Here is a 14,881-nt window from a genome sequence, read left to right on the forward strand (position 1 = left end):
GTCCTCCGTGCACCCGCTCCCAGTTCAAGTATCTGGAATGTGTCCACCGCTCAGTGACTCTGCAGTAAAATCAGCAGGAGCATGGACTTCAGGGAATCGGCAAAACCAACTGGTTGAAAGTTAACGTTAATCTCATTTTTTGATACCTTTGTATTAATTTTAGTCAAGATTGAAAGCACCTTTTTTTCTCTATGAAATGCCATTTTCCTGGTGGGAAGGAGACATCATTTAGACCATGTGGAAATGGTCCAATTAAAACTGAAATGTAGACACCCACGTGCTGCCAAAGGACCTTACACAAAATTTCCATCAGCAAAGCTTGAAAAAAGACTTTTGGACAAGACAACAAGTGCAACATGGGTTTATTGTCAAACTGGTTATTAAGACATGAACTTGATTAATGCCATATCAAATCTTAAACTCCGCTGTAGTAAAGTGCAGATTCAAATCAAGTTGCCCTGGGAGTCCTCATACATTTTCTATGTCTGGTTTTCAACTGTCAGGTTAAATAGACTGCAATATGAAATCCTATGAATTATGAAAAGCCCTTTTTTTCAACCCACACATCTAAAGCTAATGTGCAAACAAGATAATTCACAAAGCTTTACTAAACATGTCCTCCCACTCATTTGTGTCTTAAGTTCTCATAGAATTGGACAACCGTTGTACAAATGAGCAGAACTATCCAAGCTCTAGTCTAGTTTGGTGTCTAGGAGTTGTCATGAAAGGTTTACTGCAGTGATTGGTTGGTCGATATGCTGCTGCTGCTGCACATGCACAGTGGGCCAATGTTGGTAACCTACCCAGACTTTTCTTTTTGATCAAGATTATTAAAACAACAATGGCATTTAAAGGTCGGCCATGTATGAACGTTAAGAGGTCACTTCTGTGTACAAGCCTGCACACTCCAGCGGTTGTAGACAGTTTGGCCGCGTGGTTTCTAGTGGCAGTCATGTGCATTATGGAATCTCCATGAGTGCCACTTCACCAAACCTCCTGTCCTCAAAAATTTGTGTAAGCTCAAAAACACTCTGCATACAAGAGACATATCATGTGGCACTCACAATCACTCTTTCACACATACAGACATACACAATCCAAATCATTCACCCTTGCAACAATCAGTTCAATGGTTTTGTACCCCCCCCTCCTTCTTTGAGTAAAGGACGGGGATACTGAAGGAAACGGCAGCAATGAGGTAAACACAAAAATTCATGAGAGATATTGCACAGACAAGTGCCGGCACAGAATACAACAGTCTCTCTTTCCAACAGCCTAGCCTGTGCATAGGAAGAATAAAGCACTTATGGTGTTTACACACATTTAACCCTTCTCATAAAGCTTTGTTATACACTGAAGTGGGAACGACAAATGATTCTAGAAGCCACAGCACTTGGCAGATATCCAGATTTGCATGACAATAACTAAATGTATTGTAAAAGTACAAAAAAAATTAACCCAATGATGACTGAGGAAGGGTCCATGACTGTTGGCAACAGTGATGGGACAAACTAAAAAAAAAAAACTAAAAAAAAACCTGAAGTCCCAGCATATGTAGAAACGCCTCAATCCTTGCTTTGAGAGGAGAGAAACAGGCAAAGTTGAGGCTGGGTTGGAGCCAGCATGGAGAAAAATCTCTCAAGTTTCATTCAATAAATAGCATTGTGGAATATGCAAAAAAAAGAAAAAAAAAAAATCCATGTTTTCTAAAGCAAAAATACGTAAACCCTTTTCTCAGTTCATCCACAAATACAACTGTGTTTGTCCATGTTGCAAACCACTCCAAATGCATCCCCAGAGATCGGGCTGGGACCAGTCAGAGCTCTGGCTTCATGAAATAGCAAACAGAGGAAGAAAACGTTCATTCATTCCTCCATTTACTCCAATCATTTTTCAGAACATCCTGGTAGAATAAGGACATTTTTGTGCACAAGACTCATCAAGTTCATACTCTCCACATAGTTTAAATTTGCAAACCTAACCCACAAAATTTTGTCTTTCAACACCTTGTGGGTCAGGTGTTGAATCATAATGCTTCTCCAGTCTGTCCAGTCCACTCAATGTAATCACAACCCCTTCTCTTTTCATCCATCCATTCCCCTCTACTACTTCACGATCATTATCTGTGGAGCAAGACAAAGGCCTCTAGTTTCTCAGGGATGTTTCCCCGGTAGTCGAGGCTGTGCTTGACGATAGCCCTGGCGGCTAGGCACTGCAGCGTTGTGTGGTTTATGGGCTGGATGACATTCCTGGCCAGCTCCTTCTCGTCCAGGAGGTCGCAGGCCGTTTGTTGGAAGGCGTTGGTGCTGTCAAAGTGAGTCCCGCAGGATATCAGCAGGTTCATGATGTCAGGGTGACCATTGGTTGCAGCTATGTGGAGGGGGCTGGAGGGGGGATTGATAATAGATGCTTAGAGTACACAGCATATGTCATTATAGACGGGTCTGGTCTGACATTTTCATTATAGCATGCATCCTTCCTTTTCATTTCCCTTCTCAGTATACAGCCAGCAGAAATACACTGATTCTTCAACTACTTTCTACTACTATGTTTCTTTATTATCATTTATGATAAATGCAAGTAAAAATGAAAAACCCAAAAAGTGAATGGAACAGAGCAGGTGAAACATGAACAGAATGAAAAACAATCAACAGACCTGTTGTCATCTTCATCTCGGCAGTTAACATCTGCTCCACACTCAAGAAGAATGGAAGCGACTATGAGGGAGGGGAACTTGCAGACGGGATAGCGACCCACACAGGTGGTGTTGCGGTCGACTGCCAGGTGTAGTGGACTGTAGCCGTTCTTGCCGCACGGCTGGAGCTTCAGGAATCTGAGGATGTGGAAAGATGTCAACTTATTAGTCACGAAATAGCAACAAGGTGACAATGAACCACAAACATCATGGTAACAGCATTGCGCGAATATGAGACAATTTGCAGGCTGAAAGTGACGAATTCATGTTTGGTTTAACTATGACACAGGTTATATGAGACAGTCTTCTTTATGTACATGATTCATTGACAAATTCACAAAAAGCCTGTGGTTGACATGAAATTGTTTAGTTCAACTGACACCCTCTTTTTTTGAGAGAGGACTGTAAATGTGAGACCCCAGCTCGTACAAGTTCACATTTCCAAAAACTCAAAAATCAGTCACAAAACATTTTCTCCATCATCACAACTTCCATACCTTGTACTGCACACATGCACACTTTCATAGATAGATGGTCTTCATGAACATATAAATATTACTGGAGGTCACATTCAATACATTTTTCTCACTAAAGACAAATTGTTGCCAATATAAGTACTTTACACAGTAACACACCTATAGATGGTTTCCTTCTTGAAGTGGTCCTGCTCTGCAGTACATGGCACCTTCTCTAAAAGGCAAATGAGGTGCAGGATGATTGACAGGGCCTTGCTGAGCTGGGCAGGGTCAGGAGGCATCGGTCCATTTTGTTTGACCGCCCGCTCAATCTCCAATACGCTCTTGGACAGGATCCCCATCAAGTCCTCAAATGACACCGATGTCCCCAGGAGCCCCTTGGCCCTATCTTGTAGCATGAAGGAGAAAAGCTCAGCAAACGACAGCAGGCTAGAGGCCGTCATAGGGCTGAGGGGGTCCAGGTTGCTCTGCTGCATGTCGAGTGCATACTTCCACAGATTGATGCAGCGCTCAAAGTTCCCAGAGTCAGCATAAACAGCACCTCGGTAACGGATGTAGTAAGATGTGTCTGGATGTTGTGGGCCGAGGATTCTCTCACGGATGAGCAAAGCCTGCATGCGCATCTCATCTGGGTCAGATATCAGCCCATCCAGCTCTTCTCCATTTGTTACCTTGGAACAAGATTTAAAGGAGACGTTTGAAATTTCCCATGCACATGCAATGAAGTCAAGCCAACAAAACATACATATGAATTGGGACTGCTGCAGTAAGTGCTCTGAGTAACATGATCATTTTCAGTTTTGTTAGTGCCTGAAAACCATTTTTGCAAAGTAAGCAGGCTCTTAAACGCCCATTTTTCTTTGTTCTATCCCATCACAGTAAATGCACAGTTTTGCAGCCTGTCTCTCCAATACTAAAGAGTGTGACTTTCAAGGTTTATCGCACAGTGAAATTAAATGCAGTCACTTTGCTAAAGTCTGTACTTTCTTCACCAAAATCTGACTAACTCAGCAATAATAAAACCTATTTCAAGAGCATTAAAATGCAGTATGGAACCACTTCAGGATGGTGCTAGATGAAAGGACAAACTCACCTCCCTGGCATAGTCGTATGCCATGATCAGCTGCTTGGGTTCCGGTTTATGGACAATGTTGTTACTGTCCGTGTACCTGAGGTCCATGGCTCTCTTCCAGTATTTTAAAGCTCCAAGCAGATCTCTCTTCTTGTCCACAAACGTGGCTCCCAAGAGCTCAAGGGCATCGATGCGTTCCATGTGGCTTGTCTGCAGAGGAAAAAAAAATTCATTTTTCCAAGTTAAATATTCTATCGATTCTAAACAACATAGCCATAGCTGACATGCATCTACGGAGACAAACTCATTTGTAAATGACAGTAAGCCTGACCTGCTGGTGCGTTGTCAGGTAGTCTACTATGTTAGTGTGGCCTGTGACGCTGGCAGAAAGAAGGGGTGTCATGCCGTAGCCATCCTGCTCCATGGACGCTCCATACTGAAGCAACATTCGCATGATCTCTAGACTTCCTGACTCTGCACAGTCATGAAGTGCTGTGTTGCCTGTGAACAGAGAGAACACGCATCTTATCACCAAGGGTACAGATTGTCAATTACATTTCATGAAAACACAAGGACAGTGTCACCACCCCGATGCTTAGCAGGGGTTGTACGTATATAATCAAGGAAAGTGTATTTGTACAATCTTTCTTTAATATAATTTGACAAAAATTTACTTTGTTAACAAGTTGATTCTTGACAATTTTTGACAACCTCTCTGCTACATGTGAACATATTCAAAATATAGATCAGCTGATACCAGGATTATTGTGGATGCTGCCACTGAGCCACTTGTCTGTTGCGCTCATTTCCACCCAATCTTTAGCCTTTCAGGTGAAAGGTGTCATGGTCACAGTGTGGCCTTGTAATTCCCACCACCGCTCTCATTCATACAGAAATCACAGGTCAGGCCATCTTTAGCGTTAGCATATCTTCTCGAGTAAGCCTTGTGAGGAGAAGCTTTCCAGCTCAGCTCCTGCAAACCAGGGGCCATGTAGTGCAAAAAAAAGATTGACAATCATTTCTAAATTGAAAAATCTGTTTCCTCCGCACACAGTCCGTGACTCGTTTGATTTTCACTTGATAGGTGTGTCACATAGGTGAAACAAGGCATGGCTTCACTTATGAAACCTAGCCAGGTGCCGCATTGATTTAAGACAATGAAGTATTTTTAGCAGCTATCAAAATATAAAAAGGAGTGCATTTTGAGTTGAAACATGTATTCATGTTCTGATAATTCCTGACTGAGAACTCTGTGCTGATGATGAATACAATCCTTGTCTGAGTGGAAAGACTGAAGGGATATTTTTTCAGCGAGCTCAAATTCACTATTACCATGTTTACTCAAGACTGAAACTTTTTTTTTTTTTTTTTTTTTTTAATTTAAATTTAAATACAGCACCTCCAAATATAACTCCAAATGCTAGATTTGTGTAACAGGGTTCCTTTCACAGTGTGCATACATGTTTCCCACGATATCTTTTCAGTGTTAAAGCAACAACACTGTGCTTCCAGACAAAGCACTGTGAGTTACACTTTAGTATGTAGTATAACAACAAATAGCTAATGAACATGTGGAATTGTAAAGTGTGGTGTATCATTTGTAAAATGAATACAAACGTCTACAGATAAAATACTTTTACCAACTTGAAAGAAAGGTTTGCATGACAAGGATAGGCAAGACGAGCTTGGCCCTCAGTCCTTGGAAGCCAGAGTTAATTATCAACAAAAGCACTGTCCTGCTTTACCTGTCGATTTCTTTTTAATGCAACGCTTTTGTGTAATGCTGCTTCGCCTTCGCTTGCTTCTAACCTGACCACTCACTGTACACGGAGGCTAATCCATATTCAAGCAGACAAGACCAAACAGGGTTAGTCAGGGATTAACCATTATTTATACGCTTCGATTTCTACCAAAACTAACACCGGTCAGATTCCTTTTTATCATCCAAGCCAACTGTTGGGGCAGAAATTTCTGGGAGCAGTAGTGCTGCAGCTTTTCCACTAGTTAATTAAAGACAAACATTTTTTCTGCAATGTTAACCCATCTTGCCATTGATGTTATGGCTCTGGATAGCTAAATGCTTTCAAATTGATGATGTGATGTGATTGTGATTACACAGTCAGTTTTATGAGGTGTAAGAAATGTGTTTACTTTTGTTTATCTGGATGATACCTCCACTAAGAACTAAAAACGATAATCCAGGAATTTAAAAATCCTTCCCGGGGATTACTCTGAAGACTCATTATGTGCCTCCAAAACAGAATACAGATTTTGGGCTACTTTAAGCTCAAGAGAGGAGGGCACCTCAAAAATAGGTGTTGTACTGAAGGAATTTAATAAGTGACAAGTGTTGGTTCATCTAGGGAGGCAGACAGCTGGCCCCAGCTTTTTTAAGCTGTTCACTCAGCTGTGATTGTTTGCCTACCTCCATCAAAACAATGTCCATTGTTTCTGGAAATCTGCCACTTCTTGTCTAATATTACACACCTTGTCCTTCCTGTTGGTTCAGCTGTTATGAGAAAAGCAATATTATAAAAAGAAAAAAAAAGGGCTGGAAAGAGCTTTCCCTCTAAATTTTTACCCGTGATGCCGTCAAAATTGATTGCAGGCACATGCATTGGTTTGTGCACAAGAGAGCACCTGCCTCCTGCTCCTCTACTGGCCAAGAAAACCAGTTATCTGGACTTTATTGTGGATGTTGATGAATTAATTCTGCCAAAGGTGGGTTCATCAAGTGAGACAAGGATGAGCTACAACAGCACAGCCCTGACCAATGGAAGTGCAGGAGGGGAGCATGTAAATGTGTCCAAACCCAATACAAATGCATACTTGCATGTTGTTGACAGAGTCCTGCATGAGGATTAACACAAAAGCCACATATATAGCTATATTTTCACAGTATGATAAATTGGAACACACTGAGCCATGAAAAGTGGCCATTTAAAAAAAAAAAAAAAAACATAAATAAATAATCCACTGTATCAAACATGAAACATACAAATGTTCTATCTACAGTGCTCAACTAATATACTGATACAGAAAACTATTAATCGCAAGATATCACTTTGATACGCATCAGAGCTACTCTGTGGTCAGTCACCTCACAGTAGACAATACCCTAAACAAAACAGATGGACACTGCTTCATGGGGGGGGGGGGGGGGGATATGTCATCTTTCAGACACACCCACAGACGCGTCCAAGCTGACAGTCATCTTCACAGCTTTCCATTGCGAAACCAGAAGTTCACGTTCTTCTGTTGAGTCATCTCAGGTGGAAATATGCAAAGGGTTGAATTAACATCTAGGTATCTATATCATATACATCATTTCTGATGTATGAGGGCATCAGAGGGTGTTTAGCTGTTTACAATATAATCCTCATTTATTCTTTGACCCCCCCCAAAAAAAAGACTTACTATGAGATCTATAAAAAACCTTTATGATCTATCCATCTATCATTTCTCTCACAACACTGCTGAGTTACTGTGGGATAGGGAATTCTAATCATGTTAAACGCTGAAAAGTACAACTACAACAAATACAGTTTTATCTTATCTCCTGGTCAGAGATCATGTGGATAAAGGACGACACTGGGTGTTATTTGGTTGTAGCTGATTGTGTAGCTGAGTGTGTTACCGACTCACCTTTTACACTTTTCCTGTTAACATCTGCACCTTTCTCCAGCAGGTACTGCGCTATCTCCTTGTGTCCCTTGTAGCAGGAAATCATAAGACACGTGTGGCCATGTCTGTTGGCCACCTCCAGGTCAGCTTTGTGCTCCACCAGGTATTTCACAATGTCTAGGTGGCCGTCAAAGCAGGCCGCCCTCAAGGGTGTTGAGTTGGTCAGGGTTGTGCTGTTGACAGAAGCACCGTGGCCCAACAGGGACTGGACCACCTTCAGGTGACCCGCTGCCGAGGCGGCCCAGAGAGGGGGCGCTCCCTCGATGGTCTCTCCGTCAAAGTTCACCGACCCACCGACCTCAACAGGAGCGCTACAGCACTCCAGCAGATACTCTACCAAGTCCAGGTGGCCGTAACGGGAGGCCATCAGGAGCGGCGTGGCCCCATTTGTCTTTTCGCCCATTAACTTGGTCACCTCGTGTCCATCTTTGTTCTCCAACAGTTTCTGAAGAAGCCGGAGCTTACCGTCCCTGGCTGCGTTAAATACTGCCGTCTTTAGATCCATTTCTAAGAGTTCGTTTCACTGATAAATAAAAAAAAAAAAAAAAGGCAACGATGTCCGTGAAACAATGGGTGAGCGATAACTCGAGTGTGGACAGATGGAGCTCGGGACCCTTTGTTTACAAGCTCCGACTTTCTAGCTAACGGTAGCGTTTTGGTTAGGAGCACCACGGCAATTCGCGTCTTTCTTAAACTTTAGCTTTCAAAAACTGGCATCACCAGTTTATTTAACTCCATTTACTGGAATTACCAGTTTATTTTAACTGTATGAATAACTCGGGCGTTTGAGACGACCCTTGGTCCAGTAAGACATTTGTCGCCGAGCTAGCAAGGGGGCTAGTCAACTTCCTTGATCAATGCAGCTAACCGACTAGCTCCGCTTAGCTTAACCACTTAACACCTCTATTGACCGCTCAACCAATACTCATCCGCTGACATTTCTTCCCCTCCAAGAAGCTCTCCTCCATTACATCTGCTCCCTGCGCTTGTCATTGTTCCACAACATACTCCTGAGACGTTATTTATATTCGCTTCCCGAGGGCCGAAACGTAGAAATCCACCCCCACCCGTTACGCCGTGCTGCTGCTAGCTTAGCCTGGGAGAAACGACGTTCGGTCTCTCGGTTCTGGGGATATCCCCCGATATCCAGGGCCGTTTTTTTTTTTCTTTTTACACACACGTCGAGAAACAAACGACAGACGTTACCCCCGAAAACAGCGAATAACAGTCGTCCATGTAGCCACTCAGCGAGCTGGCACGACAATAATCTCGGCGAAGGGGAAGGTAAATAAGGGAGGGCTATCCACCCACGGCTCGACCAGATGATCACGACTCAGTTTCTGTCAAATAGTAAGCGCAACGCAGTCTTTTTTCTCGACTACAGCTAATGATTGACGTGCGACAGACCAATCACAGAGCTGGTAGACTGTGACGTAGCCAATTAAAGACAACAAAACCACATAAGAGTTCCCCCTCAAGCGCCTGGGACTTTTCTTTATGGAAAAATAACCTACCATGGAAAGAGGACTAATGTCACACGAAAGCTTAGAAAACTGCCTCTGTATCTTCCGGGTTGAGAGAGATATTGTGAGGTAATGTATAGCTACAAAGATGACTGTTATGGCCTTGATTATATCACTCCCTACAGGTTAAAAGGATGAAAAGCATGACCAAACGATTCATCCAGTAATTTCATTCCTCAATGAAAACAGTGTTTATTAATAATGGTTAAATAAATGCATACGCCAACATTTTAACAGAAAGTTTATTCAGCCATCCTTGTAAGTTCCCAGAATGCCTCAAAGCTGAATTTGTGTCCAAAAATTACTCTCTCTCCCCCCCCCCAACAAAAAAAGTACAAACCTAAAGGGAAAGCCAACACTGCACCACCTACAAGAACTGACACATATAACAGAAGGAAAGCATAACAAGGGAAGCAAAGCCAAACCAGAAACAGTAAATGAAAACACAAAACTGAAAAATATTGAGTGAATAATAATAATAATGATGATGTTAGTTGTTTTTAATCAGTTAACACAGAATCTCTGGAATCAGTTCTGACCATGTTACACAGATCAACAGGAGTTAACTATAAAGCCAAAAAAAAGTGTTATATTTTTGGTATCTTTCAGTGGATTAGGTGTAGAAAATTCCCACATCACAACAGTAAAGTCTTCTTGTCTTTCCCAGGTGACCGGATGTCATTCACATTCATTGATGTTGGATACTGTAAAAATACTAAAGGTGAACTTTAGTACATGGCTTCATTTAACTCATGTTTCAGCCATTCCTGTGTATAAGAGCTAAATCGATGAATAGTGAGACAGAATGTAGTGCTTCCTGCAGGCTTAAATGTTTAATGAAAATCCTTTAAAAATTTGCATGTTCAGATCTTTTCTTTAAGACTGCTAATTGAATCAGATGGTGATAAATTGACAAATAATAGTTTAAAAAGTAAGCCAGTCATTAGATATAGACATTACATTTACTTTGTCTAAATCTTTCTTCCTGTTTCTGTTGGAAATGTAGTAGCTGGTCAGGGGATATAATTTTTTTTCAAATTACAACTACAACTCAAAGTTACTAGAATTATCTTATATTTTCGCAAAACAACATGAATTTTACAACAGTGCTGTATAAAACCAAGAGGACAATATCAGCCAACAAGATAAATAAGTTGTTGCACTTTAAAAAGCAAAGGCAGCACTAGATATAGGGGACCAGTGAAAGACAAAGGTTTTATAACAAGTTGGTGCACACACAAAATGTGTCATTTTCAAACACAAGAATAATATTAGGGTTCCCCCCCCACACACACTTAGTCACCTACCTGTAATTTTACCATTTCAGGCGATAATTCACATAGGTGTGGTCAAACTGAAGCATTACGTTAACCTGTGTGTGTTTAACCTAAAATTCTTTTTGAAGAACTGCAGTCACTAAAGGAAGGCCATCAGTCAATCAACCCAAATGCAAGCTTTTGTTCAACTGCTTCAAGCTAATGTTAAATTAAAGGATGACTTCCTCTCTGTACAGAATACTCCCTTGAAATAACTCATCTAAAATGACAGCTGATAAAAGCAACCACAATAACTAGTCTTTCCCACTAAATACATTGAGGTTTAATTACAAAGAAAAAAAAAACAGATGTTTTTTCATAACCAAATGCAATCTTTGCCTTGCCAGTGTGTTTTTTGTGACCAAATGCTCTGCAGATAAGGAAGAAAATCCATACCATCCTTATATTATGAGTACATTTAGTTACAACTTCCACTCCCTTGGTTATTTCAGTGCACAATTGGGGCCAAAAAATGCATTAGATCTTGGAGAGAGGGGTATGGGATGATGGGGCCCGAGGACACAAATAAAATAAGAACACATTTAGAAATTATTTCAAATATTCAAAGTACATAGGGTTTGCTTTAACTATATGACCAGCTGCTTGAACTGCCTCAAACACAGATAGTTCCAAGCAACACCATCAAGCCTTTCTTCAGGTTTTTTCTTTAACCCCCCCAAAAACATTTTATACACACACAACCTTTTTGCTCAAGACTCAGTTGCATAAAGTTTATAAGAACAGCAGTGCTGAATGGGGATGACATGTCAGATTGTATGACCTGGCAGTTTGATATGATCGAATTTCAGATCTGCACTGCTGTTCTAAACAACTCTATGCACACAAGCCCAGGTAAAAATAAAGAAAGTGATGAATCAGATCCTAGAGCTCAGAGACTGTTATGATCCGACACGTGTTGTAGTGGTTTTCTTGTCAGAAAAGAAGCTTCTCAGCAGGACCACTTGGCTAATGCTGACCACCAGAAGGATAATGGCTTCTCCAATGGACCAGAACGCAACACGGGTGTTGAGGTCCTCTGCCCGACTGCGTCCCTGAGCCTCACGGAGGCGGAAATGTGTCTGGTAGTCGATGACTGATTTCAGGGCCTCATGGATGGACACACAAGCTGATTCCATCTGGAAATGGTAATAGAAAAAAAATTTAAAAAAGGAAGTCAAGACCAATGTAAGATATTTAGACTGTGGCTAGAAATTAATGACTGAACAACTAACAAGACAATTTTAGAGATCACTTTGATTCATAAATTAGAGGGCACCTGGGGAGCAAAAGACCTCCAATGTTAAAAAATCTTCCAACTTGTAAAATGAAGCAATGTAAATTTAAGTTGGGAATCAAGTGTCTAATTAGTTTAAGGTCAAAGTTGGGCAGAGCTAAGCAGGGTCACAAAACAACATGGACAGAACAGGAACTGCAAAGATGTGAGTTGTCCTGCCTGCGAAATGAGCCTGTAGTTTCTCCATTAAGTAAAAAAAACAAATTTGTGTCAGTATTACATAAGGTGTTACATTTCCTCCCTCAAACACAAACATGCAAACACATGAAAATGCATGCCTACACACAAACTCACCTGGGTGAGAGCAGTGACTCTGTTCTCATTGGGGAAGAGTGGAGGATCATCACCGACCTGAAAGTCAAAATAAACCGTCTTGTGCGTGAAAGTGGAGAACTCATTACTGAAGCAGAACTTGTAGGTGCCATTCTTGGATGCTGTGAAGGTAAAGCTGTCATATTGCTTCTTCATCTCCTTGTAGAGTGTATTTCCATCTGGGTCCTCCAAACGACAGTCAACATCATAATGGCCACCGGTCACCACCTGGGAAACCATAATGAAAGAGACCATTTATTCAGTGACACAATGACACTATTTTTACATTATACACTCTGTCAAGCAGTACACAGACAATCAAGAGGGTGGACAATATGGACAAAACCTGTGTCATGACTACTACATTCAAGTAGCTGAAATGTAAAATGTCAAATTGGATCATATCATCAAGAATCATGGTCTTGAGTATGTCATATCACCAACTGTGATATGACATACATATGATTTTTGTCATAATTAATCATGAAAACTGTAGATAATATATGAATATAATGATGTCACAATGCAATTGATGAAGAGACTATAAACAATAAAATTAATAATGAATTATAATTCAGTGATAGGGAAAGACAACACAGTGGCCTGTGGCTGTCTGCTGGTATCTAGTTTCAATTAGGACAAATCTAATGAAAGCTTAAGGTTTAGACAGTTTTAATATTTGCCTTGAAATAATTGTTTGGCATCATCAGCTCATTACAGAAAATAAAAAATGGGTGGGAAACTGTACAACTGTGCTGTAAGAACACTGGCAGGCCTATAGGCAGCAGGTTATCTTTAAGAAAACAATGAACTCAATAAAAAACACACTTGCACTGCACATGCACGCTCACAGATTTATATGAAAATATGTGTAAATCATATAGTTTAGGTTATGATAAAATATAAATAAACTTACTTAGTCGTGCAGCATTCAGATTTAGATTATGTTGCCCATAGAGAGAAATTTTACCAACAGCCGTTTATACATTGAGCCTTAAGCTTGTAGTTATAGTAGTAATAATATGTACCCCATGCACTTATCAATGCAGTATGACCATCAATAAATGCAATAAGAAAAACGTACCAAACTCCTGTGTGTGTAAAGGATATATAGCTATTTCTAGCATTCGGGTGTTAATCTTTGAAGGTTGATATTGTTTCCAAGAGAACAGCTTGGACTCTATTCAACACTTTGAAAATGACCACTTGACGATTACTTAGGCTGAAAAGAAGACCACGCACCTGAAACTCCAGTGTGCACTTAGTGCCGATGATGATGTCCTCGTAGAAACACTGCTTGGCGTTGTCTGGCAGCTCAAAAGTTAGCTCTGAGCCCAGCACCCACCCACAGAGCAGCTGGGCCCACAGCACCTGCAGCAGCACCCGAAAGGATCCGTACATCTTAAAGACCGAGAGCCAACACTTCCAGAGTAAAAACGTGAGCCGACCTGCCGAAAACGAGCAGACATGACACTGAAATGAAGACCGAGGGTGGTTAAAAGACAAAAATGGTGACAAAGCAAACCCGGACATTGATTTGAGCGAGAAGTTGTTAGCTTATAGCTAACTAGCTAGCTCGCTAGTCTTTCTATTTTAGAGACAAAGAGCCAGTTGGGATTTGGCACATTTTCTTATAGCTAGTGTATTCGTATGTTATGAGCGCATTGATGATCATACAAGTTAAAGTAAACTGAAACATTAACATTTCTTGATTCATTATTTTATCTCAGTCAGCATTAGCTACTCACCTCGAAACGTTCACCCGGATGCGACTAATTCTATGTAACGTATCAGAAACGTGACACGGCATTGGCGGTCATCTGTATAGGCCCGCCCCTTGCTTTATCTGTCATTGGTCAAAAAAAGAAGAGGCGGGGCGCTTGTGAGATCACGTGGGCCACGTCCACACAGGAAGCATATGTTCCCTTTTTCAATACACTCCAACGTGGCTGATACTTTAGGTGTAATACTACACTTGAAAATTATGTTGTGTTCGGCAGTTTGCACGATACAATACGCTTACCTAAAAGGCTGGAATATTGGAAACGCATTTGAATCACCAAAAATTAGTATACGTGTGGCTGTAACATGTACATAATTATAATCATCATCATTCATTATATAGCATCCAGTTATATTATAGTTATATTACAATTTCTGGCAATGCCCAAGATTATGTAAGGACCACTGCTTTTCTTGTACTAATGGCATCTATATAAAGACATGTGCTCCTAAAAATGATGGTTCTATTTGGTAGTTTTTTTTATCTTGAGACCCATGAGATATTTGTATATATGAGAAAAATGGTGTGTCTTCATACATTTAGTATATACTAATGAAATCTGTGTAGAGCATGAAGTGTATAGCACAATCAATGGCATAGCACATCAAGTTGCGCCCTGTACATATGCAGCCTCAGCAGGCTCTCCTTCCACTTCTAATACATCCATTGTCACAATTGAGCAAATAACTGAATCAGCAAATACACAAACAGTATTAGTGTAGTGAA

At 40.9% G+C, this 14,881-nt stretch overlaps 2 protein-coding genes across 2 annotated transcripts; both read right to left on the reverse strand.

Moving 5' to 3' along the window:
* Positions 1–345: 345 nt before the first annotated feature.
* fem1c (fem-1 homolog c) lies at positions 346–9,286 on the reverse strand. Its single transcript, XM_056375605.1, has 6 exons — positions 7,889–9,286; positions 4,575–4,744; positions 4,265–4,453; positions 3,331–3,842; positions 2,657–2,833; positions 346–2,384 (listed from the first exon to the last, which is right to left on the reverse strand). Exons 1-6 carry the CDS (start codon positions 8,430–8,432, stop codon positions 2,120–2,122), a joined length of 1,857 nt encoding a protein of 618 aa, XP_056231580.1. The 5' UTR covers positions 8,433–9,286; the 3' UTR covers positions 346–2,119.
* Positions 9,287–9,935: 649 nt separating this feature from the next.
* Positions 9,936–14,173, reverse strand: tmed7 (transmembrane p24 trafficking protein 7). Its single transcript, XM_056375606.1, has 4 exons — positions 14,121–14,173; positions 13,615–13,820; positions 12,355–12,600; positions 9,936–11,902 (listed from the first exon to the last, which is right to left on the reverse strand). Exons 2-4 carry the CDS (start codon positions 13,771–13,773, stop codon positions 11,666–11,668), a joined length of 642 nt encoding a protein of 213 aa, XP_056231581.1. The 5' UTR covers positions 13,774–13,820; positions 14,121–14,173; the 3' UTR covers positions 9,936–11,665.
* Between the last annotated feature and the right edge of the window lie 708 nt (positions 14,174–14,881).

The sequence above is a fragment of the Seriola aureovittata genome, chromosome 5 (genome assembly GCF_021018895.1).
Source record: "Seriola aureovittata isolate HTS-2021-v1 ecotype China chromosome 5, ASM2101889v1, whole genome shotgun sequence".
Taxonomy (NCBI): Eukaryota; Metazoa; Chordata; class Actinopteri; order Carangiformes; family Carangidae; genus Seriola; species Seriola aureovittata.

Coding starts and splice junctions, on each gene's coding strand:
- tmed7 (XM_056375606.1), bottom strand. CDS start 13,773: ATGTACGGATCCTTTCGGGTGCTGCTGCAGGTGCTGTGGGCCCAGCTG. Junction 12,601..13,614: donor AGTGCACACTGGAGTTTCAG/GTGCGTGGTCTT, acceptor ATGGTTTCCCAG/GTGGTGACCGGTGGCCATTA. Junction 11,903..12,354: donor GAGTCACTGCTCTCACCCAG/GTGAGTTTGTGT, acceptor TACCATTTCCAG/ATGGAATCAGCTTGTGTGTC.
- fem1c (XM_056375605.1), bottom strand. CDS start 8,432: ATGGATCTAAAGACGGCAGTATTTAACGCAGCCAGGGACGGTAAGCTC. Junction 4,454..4,574: donor ACCTGACAACGCACCAGCAG/GTCAGGCTTACT, acceptor TTTCCTCTGCAG/ACAAGCCACATGGAACGCAT. Junction 2,385..2,656: donor CGAGATGAAGATGACAACAG/GTCTGTTGATTG, acceptor TCCCCCCTCCAG/CCCCCTCCACATAGCTGCAA.